At 34.6% G+C, this 10,463-nt stretch overlaps 4 protein-coding genes across 6 annotated transcripts; 1 reads left to right on the plus strand and 3 right to left on the minus strand.

The window, feature by feature from the left end:
• Positions 1-95: 95 nt before the first annotated feature.
• On the minus strand, positions 96-2,008 carry LOC121737940 (UPF0488 protein CG14286). 2 transcript variants are annotated; one of them, XM_042129675.1, is made up of 3 exons: positions 1,677-2,008; positions 1,352-1,486; positions 96-532 (listed from the first exon to the last, which is right to left on the minus strand). In XM_042129675.1, exons 1-3 carry the CDS (start codon positions 1,855-1,857, stop codon positions 264-266), a joined length of 585 nt encoding a protein of 194 aa, XP_041985609.1. In that variant the 5' UTR covers positions 1,858-2,008; the 3' UTR covers positions 96-263. The 2 variants fall into 2 exon arrangements, with proteins under 2 accessions (XP_041985609.1, XP_041985610.1); XM_042129676.1 differs by having other exon boundaries at positions 394-660.
• Positions 2,009-3,158: 1,150 nt separating this feature from the next.
• LOC121737941 (mitochondrial import inner membrane translocase subunit Tim10) lies at positions 3,159-7,573 on the plus strand. Of its 2 annotated transcripts, none has more exons than XM_042129677.1 (3): positions 3,159-3,297; positions 6,425-6,601; positions 7,205-7,573. In XM_042129677.1, exons 2-3 carry the CDS (start codon positions 6,460-6,462, stop codon positions 7,342-7,344), a joined length of 282 nt encoding a protein of 93 aa, XP_041985611.1. In that variant the 5' UTR covers positions 3,159-3,297; positions 6,425-6,459; the 3' UTR covers positions 7,345-7,573. The 2 variants fall into 2 exon arrangements, with proteins under 2 accessions (XP_041985611.1, XP_041985613.1); XM_042129679.1 differs by having other exon boundaries at positions 3,182-3,269.
• LOC121737938 (GPI mannosyltransferase 1) lies at positions 7,569-8,950 on the minus strand. The gene is made up of 2 exons (XM_042129674.1): positions 7,675-8,950; positions 7,569-7,644 (listed from the first exon to the last, which is right to left on the minus strand). The coding sequence occupies exon 1, from the start codon at positions 8,948-8,950 to the stop codon at positions 7,685-7,687; it is 1,266 nt and encodes a 421-aa protein (XP_041985608.1). The 3' UTR covers positions 7,569-7,644; positions 7,675-7,684.
• A 1-nt stretch (position 8,951) lies between these two features.
• On the minus strand, positions 8,952-9,288 carry LOC121737942. The gene has a single exon (XM_042129680.1). The coding sequence runs from the start codon at positions 9,150-9,152 to the stop codon at positions 8,952-8,954; it is 201 nt and encodes a 66-aa protein (XP_041985614.1). The 5' UTR covers positions 9,153-9,288.
• Positions 9,289-10,463: the final 1,175 nt, after the last annotated feature.

Genomic DNA, 10,463 nt, shown 5'->3' on the forward strand with positions numbered 1-10,463 from the left:
ATATATTGTAATTAAATTTGACCTTTGCTTTTATTTAATCCTAAAAAACACATTCAGAGGTAGTTTGTAACATAAAAAAATAAAACAAATATCAATAATTTAACAATATAAATTTATTTAAAAATAAGAAACAGATTGGTAAACACACTAATAATAAATTGTTTGTGGCTTAGAATTCATTGAACATTGTATTTATCAATCTGTTACTGTCAACTAATTTTTTTATAAAATTAAAAATAATTTTATAAAAAAATTAGTCTACATTAATTATTGTCTATGATGAAATTAAATTTAAAATCTGAATTTGTTGGTGCAAAATTGATGCCGGCTGGTTTATCTTCTTGTACTTTAGGTTCTTCGGGTTTTTTGGACTCCGTATCCTTATTTTCCCCTTCACTTGCTATTTTTTCACTTTCTTGAATATCAAAATTGAATTTAAATGAGGTGTCTCCGTTTGATAAAAATGCAGATTTCCTCAGAAATGTGGCTTTTGGCTTGGAAGTACTTTCCGTTATTTTCATTTTGCTCGCCACTGAAAAATAATTTGCCCGTAAGTATCTTAATAGACGGACTCCTCCGACAGAGAAGTTTTTTGGGTTTTGTACCGCCATTTATTCCTTCCTCATAGTCATCCAATATTTGTTACAACACTTTTTGATTCTGAAAATACATTCATCTAATAATTCAACAGTCTACTTACATACGAACAAGTCAAAATTTTAGTTTTTAAAGTGTAAATTTTGAATTGTCCATATAATTTTTAGAGAAATTTTAGTCACGTCATGTTCTTTATAGGTAAATATTGTTTTTAGTTGCAACAGTAACATTTTGAATCCATACTAATATTATAAATACAAAAGTGTGTCTCTCTGTCTATCTGTGACCCCTTCATACCAAAACTGCTGAACCGATTTTGCTGTAATTTGATAATAAGATATTTTAAGTCCCAGAAAATGACATAGAATACTTTTTATATCCTAAAATGTACAGCTCACCATGATAAACAAAATTTTGGTGCAACGGAGTTATGGGCACCATCTAGTACAGGGGTCACCAATTGGAGGACGGCGGTCCGCATCCGGACCGCCGACCCATTGTGTGTGGACGGAGCATGTTCAAAGATGACCTTCATTAAAATTTAATTTCGGTCTTGACGATGTCTCGTTATACTGATGAACATGTACCAACAAAAATTGCCACATCTCTCATTGATACAAAGTACAAATACCTTTGTGATTTCCGTAATTACATTTGTAAATTTTTTTTTAAATGTACATGGACCGCGAAGGCCGTTTCGTTTCTTAAAATGGACTTTACTTTTCATGTTAATTCTTGTGCATTACAAACATACTTTTTGCCAGCTGTTTCTCCTCAGCTGCCATAAGCGCTCTGTAGTCACCGAAAGTAGTCCGCATTAATTGTCGCTTTCTAATCATTGCTTGGTTATTGCTTTTTAGCACGGTCACTGTTTTCCATGCTTCTTGCACTGAAGTTAAAGAAAAATTATAGTTTTTTTGTCTAACATAATTATTTTAACAAAAAAAAATTCTTTCAAATTTTCAAAATTAGAAAACACTTTTTACCAACATATTTAATATAACATAAAGGAAAAGTATGGTGAATTAAACTTTTTGTGTGTTAAATTTGTGTAACATTCGGAAATAATGATTACTTACATTGTTTTTCTGTTCCCTTCTTTGCGGCTAAAGTTTTCTCTAGCTGATTAATACACCAGCACAATTGCAATTCAAACTCTCTTATGGATTCTTTTGTGTCATTGGTGGTTTCCTCGACTTTACAACTTTTTTGTAAAGCATTAGGCTTGCCCTTCACGTGAAGCTTCTTTGCTTTCGGCATAGTTCTTGATAATGAGCTTCACTTATTCGAATGCAAATTTTACAGTTTAGTTTTCAAAATTGTTTATTGCTTGGTTTGTTACAAAAGTTTTGTAAAATTAATAAATTAAACAATGTGTTTTCTAAAAACTGAGGTTGGCTTGGTAGTTGGTAATTTTTTGACAGTGATGAATGATAATTGGTAAATTTGTCAAATGTCACTGCGAGTTTGACATGGTATTTTTTTAGCGCTACGCTACAACTACTAAAATCTTTGCCAGTGTCTAATAAAAGCCAAGAAAGATTTTATTGGTTAGTACTGTTAGTAGAGACTATAGTAGACAATAACTTTATTTTTAACTAGGGCCTAGTTAAACATAAATTTAGTGTCGGAGTTTTGCCGGGAATGTGAAATGGTGATGTTGTGTTTTTATATTATTTTCCTAAAATTGTGTTATCTGGGTTTTTAATGTGTAATATTGGTAAGATATTAACCATTAGATATTCGTTATCGTGCACAAGTGTGGGAAAGTGATGCAGTAATAACCAGAAACGTGCTCTTTTGTGTTCCCTCCAAAACTCCATCGAAAGTTTCTTCACTTTACTGAATCGACTGACTTGACTTCTTGACTGAATTGACTTTATACTTAGACTTTGACTAGACTTTAGACCTGACTGACCTGACGATAATATAGAAAAAATAGAATATTGTTTTCCCGCCATACTCGACACTGGCCATGGTTATAGCCGAAGTGCCATTATAAGAAAAAAAAAAAGTTAGTGTCAACTGTCAATCACTTATCACAGTGTCAATGTCAACTTACTGTCAGAAACTACAAATATATACTAGTAATCTGTGGTCAGAAACCTAGATTGTCAAATCACATGCGTGATACGAATTTTGATAAATTTCGCAATTTCTTAGCATGCCGCTTGGAAAATTCGGAAAAATAACACTTTCGTGGTAATTTGTCAATATATTCAATAAGAATTATCAGTTTATTTAGTGAATTATACTTGCAAACTTTGTGTTTCTGACTTGTGTATGTACAACTTTGTAGGTTAAATAAATTCTTACTATTGCTCAGTTATTTCATCACGATAGTGGAATTTTCAGTGATAATTACGTATTATTTGTAATATTTTATAAGATTAAGCATAATGAACTCGCGTGCGATTGTCTCAAACCGAATTAAACGTATTTTTTGAGCTGAGGCGACTCAATTAATTTATGTCATTGATCAAAACCATTTCTCACTAGGTTTGCGGTAACAGTAACAAGTTTATCACTATTTGTAGTCGCCAAGGACTATATAAATGCTAACCGACTGGAGAATATGAGAGCGCGTGAACGCATGCGAAAATCTAACGTAGGAGACTACGACGACGTCTACAGAAAAATCTGAGGAAGTCCCATTACCCATTAGATATTTGGTAAGCAACATACCAATTTTCCCAATTGGTAAGTCTGAGGAAGTCCCAGTAGATATTTGGTAGGCTTTGGGAATTATTCTACAGGGAAAGTATTACACTTCAGAGCATAATATTCTGTTGTATTCCATTTAGCTGAGGTCTGAAGTCACAAAAAATATTTTTTTTCTTATTAATTTTGATCTAAGCAAAGGTTATTTATTGGCAGTTACCAATAATGCTAATAATAATAATAATTGAAATGTCACATTTACCACTTTAGGAAGAAATTTATTAGGTTGGGAAAAAAGTTTCTTCGCATTTTATATAAAAATTCAAAAAGTTTATTTACAATTGACTAAAGTATATAGGTGTCATTTTGTTCGATAACTTTTTGCCATATTGTTGGTAGGTACATGATCCCATTGCTATAAAAATTTTGGGGCTTCTGATGAAAAAACTGCGACAAGTGATTTTGGCAGTCCACTTGTGATATCAACCTGACACTTCCTAAGCAATTCTGCAGCGACTGAAACAGCTGGAATTCAGATTTCCACCTGTTTTAGTCAGTGCAAGGTCAGGACTATACAGGAGATGCATTAGCACCTCCCAGCCAAACTCCCGTAATTTTTGCTGAGTGGCTAAAGATGTGTGAGGCTTCATAGCTACTCTCACAGATACTGCAGTAGGTCCATAAACATCACAATTCTTTTTCGCGGCTTGTTTTGCATTTTTACCTTTTTTGTAATAAAATTTTAAATGTATTGAATTTCTTCATGTTAGAATCATTAATTTTAACAATAAGAAAAACAAATGAAAATCTCACATTTACCTAATTTGAATTTGGAATTGTCTTCTGTAAAACAAAAACTTTTTAATGATAAATTTTTAATGAAAATAATCAGCCAGATACTTGTCATAAAATCATTATTTTTATTACTTTATTAGATGTCCCGCGCGGCTTCGCCCGCGTAAATTAGAAATTCCACAGAAACCGTACATTTTCGAATAAAAATAGCTATAAATACTCTTTTCACGTGGTCTACTCTATATAAGTGCCAAATATTGCTATAAAAATTGCTCCAGTAGTTCTTGAGATAAACCCTTTCTAATATTTTCCCTGTTTTTACCAAATTTTCCTGAGTTTCTTCGGTCGTATTAGTCTTAGCGTGATAATATCTATACTAATATTATAAATGCGAAAGTATCTCTGTCTGTCTGTCTGTCTGTCTCGCTTTCACGCCAAAACTACCGAACCGATTGTAATGAAATTTTGTATACAGATAGTCTAAAGCCTGAGAAAGGACAAAGGCTACTTTTTTACTGGAAAAAAGGGTTGTAAGGAGGTGAAAATACGAAAATTTGTTCAAATTAAGTTAATTCCAAAAATTCATACTAGATGGCGCCGTGCGTCTCTTACATCGCGCTAACGCTTGCCCAACATCTTTCTGTAAGAGGTGGTATCATCATACATACGAGTTTCGATTTTTTTCGATTGTTATCGATTGTTATTTCTTTTTTACTTTTAGTCAGTACTTTATATTATACTTTATATTATATATATATATATATATATATATATATATATACAGTGACGTAACTTTAAACCTATCAATGATAAATAGTTTATGGGTAAAGTTGTGTAATTAGGGGGCTAAATAAGCTTTAAAATATAAAGTTTAATTTTAAAAAATAAAATATGTGCACACTGCACAGCTGTTTTGATTTAAGGGGTACCAGGGTTTTTTTTATAAAAGCTTTTGACACCAATTTTGTTGACATCGCGCGCTATAAACTGAAGTCCACGCGGACGAAGTCGCGGGCAACAGCTAGTAATATAATATAGCCTATAGATAGCCTTACTCGATAAATGAGATATCTAACACTGAAATAAGTTTTTAAATCGGACCTGTAGTTCCTGAGATTAGCGCATTCAAGCAAACATACTTTTCAGGTTTATAATATTAAGTATAGATTTTTTTTTAATTATCGCTTGACAAACTCGAGCCTCGATCTAAAAGACTATGAAAAGGCTCATAATCATGGGACGATGCATGGTATAATATTATGGTAGTGATGATGATGATGATGAATGTAATTTGCATAGTAGCATATGCTTTCCGTTCTTAAAACAACGCCGAAACTCCCAAACTTGTATCTATAAAGAATCAGGAGTTCTCTCAGCACCTTCCGAACCACGGTATACCAGGTATACCTCGGTGCAAAATCTTACTTGTTTGTAGCATATGCTTAGAATACTTCTCACGAAACCGAAGTCACCACATGTTTCCCCATAAATTTTGAGGAGTTCCCTCGATTACTTATGGATCCTTCATCAGATCACCACTTTTGTGAATATAATACCAAATTGAGATGATACCCTACGGTATGTAGGGTATCATCCCAATTTGGTTTTTCCATCTTTTCCATCCCAAAAAGAAAAATTTTGAAAATCGGTTAACAAACGGCGGAGTAATCGTTGAACATAAGAAAACGAACATAACACCTCCCCCATTTTGAAAGTCGGTTAAAATTGTAGCCTATGTGTTATTCTGATGTATAAGCTATATTATTGTAAAGTTTCATTAAAATCCGTTCAGTAGTTTTTGCGTGAAAGAGTAACAAACATCCATACATATACACATCCATACACATCCATACATCTATACATCCATACATCCAAACAAACTTTCGCCTTTATAATATTAGTAGGATTACCAATTGTAATAGCCCAAGAGATTTTAGTGCGCTTATACGGGCAACTAAAATTGCTCAACTCCAGTCAATTCTTGTCAACTTGGACGTCACGCAATTTGCGGCAACAAGCAGCAATATTGCACAATACAATATTGAGTGATGTGGCCATTGAATATTTGAGCGATATGAAATAAATTGCTCCATATTGCTCCAGATGGCTCCATTCGTGTCGCCGAGCAATTATTGCCGTAATTATTGCCCGTGTACGCGCATCTTTATGCGAAAAGACTTTTTCCCCAACCTATTACAATGGCACATTCATTTTGTAGTTTCAATATTTTTGTTTAAACATTTATTTGCAAAAAACCTTGTTACTGGTGTATTATAAGATATTGTGTTCCACACAAATACACATCTAAATTTAATATTCCCTGCAAACTTAAATCAAAATTCTCACTAAAACAATTTTAATAACATTTCAGATACTTTTCTGTGATTAAAATAAACCTCATTCAAAATGGCCGTACCTCAATTGGACCCCGCCAAGCTGCAGCTTGTACAAGAGCTGGAGATAGAGATGATGTCGGACATGTACAACCGTCTCGTCGGCGCCTGTCACAGGAAGTGCATCCCCGTTAAATACCATGAGGCTGAGCTAGGTGAGTTTATGTTTATATCAGCCTCAGATTTATAAATAGGCTGGATTAACGCCCATGGGGGGCCAACAGATTTCATAATAAAGCATGACTGGTGAGACATGTTTGCCGCCGCGCCAGCCGCATTGTAATTTACTAAGTGTCCATGATTCATTTATTTAAAGGGAAATTTGGTAAAAAATTAAGTACCTGATTATATGATTATAATGAGAATTGAGTATTTACCGAGTACTCTCCTTAAGTATTGACCACTCATGCTGACTGCTGTATAGGGCGGTGGAAATAGAGTGAAAAGCCTACACTCATAAAAACATAAATTTGGCACTGGTGTATATTGATACTGCATTACCACTTACTTTTCTTACCTTTCTTTCTTCATAACTTAGTTTGTTGACTAATGCTATGAATAATGATCTAAAATTAGACACTCATTGGAATCCAGGACAACTTTGGAAAAAAAAAGGAAAAGGCAAAGATGTCTTCCGCCTTCACTGTTTTTTCTCCTAATGCTTTTGATTGTAGAATAATCAATGTATATCTAATGTATATTACTCTACTTAGATATTCTATATTTAGTTTAAACATTTCTTATTTTTTAATTTACAGGGAAAGGTGAATCTGTATGCTTGGATAGATGTGTGGCGAAATATTTGGACGTCCACGAAAGGATCGGGAAAAAGCTCTCAAATATGTCACAAGGTGAATCAGAAGAACTCACCAAAATAAACCTCCAAGAGAAAAAATAGTATAACCAAAGGTATTTGCAGTACTGCCAACTTAAAAAAATTAAGGCATTTGCAGAGTACAAAATATGTTCTTATTTCAAACTATTTGGGACATTGAAAATGAAATTGATTCCTATAAGTTGTGTTTAGTGCATAATGCACTCTTTTGTTTTTTGCAGTCCATATGGTTAAAAGACCTGCATTTGATAGTTTGAATTATTAGGTGTTGAAAATAAAATATTAGATTATATCTACTCTTTTATTGACACCAATTATATGAATCCTATAAACATTCAATAAGTTATACAATTGCTATAAGTCATTCAATAAGTTATACAATTGCTATAAGTCTAATCTAAAACTATTCAGAATGAGAAGTCATAAGTCCAAAGCCATAGTTGGGATCATAACATCGTATTAGTTGTGCTAAAATATAAATTTGGGCTGCGAAGAACGAAATTCCCGCCATCCACAAATGAATGAATACATCTTCACACTGAAACTCCAAATAATAAGCAAAATAAAGCCAAATCCCCTGTGATCCGAGCCACAGTAATACCAACATGAGCGCCTTAGTCAATGACATTTTGAAACTGTGTACAACTAAAGGAAGTAATGACAAAAACCATATAAAATATTGTGACGTCATTACAGTGTTGAAAGCAACAAGTACTACAGTCACAGAAAACATAGCAAAGGGTAGAGTCACTGGTTTCGTGCCAAACGCTAGACTTAAAACCAATAAGATTAGTAACTCAAATGTTTGCGCAATAATCTTTACCATATCTAATGCAAACTCGTCTTTTGTAAGGTATGCGTAGTAAAAAAAAACTGAGAAGTTATGTCTTGTGTCTTCTCTGATAAAATGATAAATATACGTCTCAAATAGAAAATCATAGCCATATTTGATATACAGAAAATATGATAAAGAAATAAATGTGAAGACACAACTAAGGGTGAGAGTTATTTGCTTTGTATTCGGCATCAATGCTTTGAAAGCATCAATGAATTGTGTATTTCTGTGGATTTTATACTCTCCCAATGATAAATACATAGGTAAACTCAGAAATACAGGGTAGAGACGTAAATGGATGGCTAGACCGAGGAATACTCCTGATAAAATATATTTCAATAGGCTCTTAGCGTGCAATTGTAAAAATAATATCGATATGATGAGTACAAAACATGGCAACGAATCAGCATTACCTCTGGTAGATATAGCTATACTCATCGGATTGTAAATCCAAAATAATGAACAGTATGTTGCGATTTGGCGCGCATTTTTTGAATCGGTTTGGTTTTCGACAATTTTTTTTAATAAAATCGCATTGAGCATATCGAATACGCAAAAGAGTTTTTTGCCAAAAGTCTTGTCTAGAAACACGTTAGGCGTCAAAATCATAGCTAGAAGAGGACTGTATCTGTATGTATGTTTTTTATATGGTGACTCTCCATTATACACATATTTTGCTGCATCAGTGAATACTTGATAGTCAATGTCGGTGTATGGCACTACATATCTACTATCATGGTACATTCCATAGAGTAAAAATATAACGCGGAGCAACACTCCAATCCTTGAATGCGTGGAGTAACTCAAGTTTAAGAACCTCTTAAGCAAATCCATCTTAAATTCTCGTTTTTAACTCTTTAGCGGCTGTTTTTAGACACGCGTTGAACGCTTCAAACTCTTTAGCGCAGTCGTTTTTCTTCAGTCCCTCGTCTTTGAGTAGAACGCAGCGGGCATATAAAGTTGCCGTTTTGGTACACTTGGCGAAAACAAGAGGATACTTTGCTAATCTCTCTTGGGCTTTTTTCACTGCTTCCATAACTACTTCTCGGGCTCTTCGGTGTACGCAAATGTGGTTGGAGGTTCAGTATAGTCAAATTCGATGCGTTCCAAGAAGAATATATCGTATAGGGGCTTTGAAAAGAAAATACCTAAGCCCAATGCCGTGAATGTGATTTGGAAAGTCTTCGGATATCTGTAGATCCAACTACGCTTTCCTAGAGGTAGCTTCTGCCCCCTCCCTCTTTCCATTATCTGAAACAAAATTAAGTTACTTTTTAACGGACTTAAAAAGGGAGGATTTTCTTTATTCGGCTGCGGATATTTTTATAGTATTAAGTGATATATTATTGTGTTGTACTCTGTAATTTATAGTCCGTCAAGAAAGTGAAGAAATGAAAAAGTGGCAACATCGTAGTGTCATCCCTTTTTTCTTAGATTGATTTGAAAGGGATGACACTACGATGTTGCCACTTTTTAATTTCTTCACTTTCTTGACAGAGTATAAGTCTGCGACCATGTTTTTTTTAATTATAAAATTTGGGGTCATCTATGAGCTATTCGCCCTTATCCTTTTTTTTTGCTATCTTTGTATTATTTTTCGCACCAAGGATAATTGAAATAACATTATTAGTAATAGGCGTATGGGCACTGTGCCTTTAGAGACACACAAGGTAATAAACTAAGTTTTTTCATGTCCCCTGTGATATAGGACTTCTTAACTCTTGCGATCATATTGCACATCAAAGGATTAAGCCGCATTTTCCAAAAAAAATTTTTGAGGTACCATCAAAATAAGTGAGCACTTTATTTTCCCTCACTCACACTCGAGGCGTCAGACTACTGGTGCTGGCTTATGCTTGACTGAGACAGACAGCACTGACATGCCACCTTATTATATGTCACTCGGCCTGTCGGTGACCGGCGCGAATACTCTCGGCTCTAAACTGTAACCCTCGCAGACCAGTGATGCTGGCTCATACTTGATACAGCACTGGAATTGTGATTGAGACAGCTTTGACATGCTATTACTCGACATTTGGGCTATCAGTGACGGGCGCGAACACTATCAGCTCCAAGTTGTAAAACCCTCGCAGACGATGCTGGGTTATGCTTGAGACAGCACTGACATGTTTACCTTTTTACATTACCTTTCACTCGGCCTGTCGGTGACGGGCCCGAACACTCTCGGCTCCAAACTGAAACCCCCGCTGACCAGTGATGTTGGCTTATGTTTGAGACAGCACTGACATGCTTACCTTTTTACATTACTTTTTACTCGGCCTGTCGTTGACGGGCCCGAATTCTCTCGGCTCCAAACTGAAACCCCCGCAGACCCACTGGTCAGTGC

Source organism: Aricia agestis, chromosome 22, assembly GCF_905147365.1.
Source record: "Aricia agestis chromosome 22, ilAriAges1.1, whole genome shotgun sequence".
Lineage (NCBI taxonomy): Eukaryota > Metazoa > Arthropoda > Insecta > Lepidoptera > Lycaenidae > Aricia > Aricia agestis.

Coding starts and splice junctions, on each gene's coding strand:
- LOC121737941 (XM_042129677.1), top strand. CDS start 6,460: ATGGCCGTACCTCAATTGGACCCCGCCAAGCTGCAGCTTGTACAAGAG. Junction 6,602..7,204: donor ATACCATGAGGCTGAGCTAG/GTGAGTTTATGT, acceptor TTTAATTTACAG/GGAAAGGTGAATCTGTATGC.
- LOC121737940 (XM_042129675.1), bottom strand. CDS start 1,857: ATGCCGAAAGCAAAGAAGCTTCACGTGAAGGGCAAGCCTAATGCTTTA. Junction 1,487..1,676: donor GAAGGGAACAGAAAAACAAT/GTAAGTAATCAT, acceptor CTTTAACTTCAG/TGCAAGAAGCATGGAAAACA. Junction 533..1,351: donor GGAGAAACAGCTGGCAAAAA/GTATGTTTGTAA, acceptor ATTATTTTTCAG/TGGCGAGCAAAATGAAAATA.
- LOC121737942 (XM_042129680.1), bottom strand. CDS start 9,152: ATGGAAGCAGTGAAAAAAGCCCAAGAGAGATTAGCAAAGTATCCTCTT.
- LOC121737938 (XM_042129674.1), bottom strand. CDS start 8,950: ATGGATTTGCTTAAGAGGTTCTTAAACTTGAGTTACTCCACGCATTCA.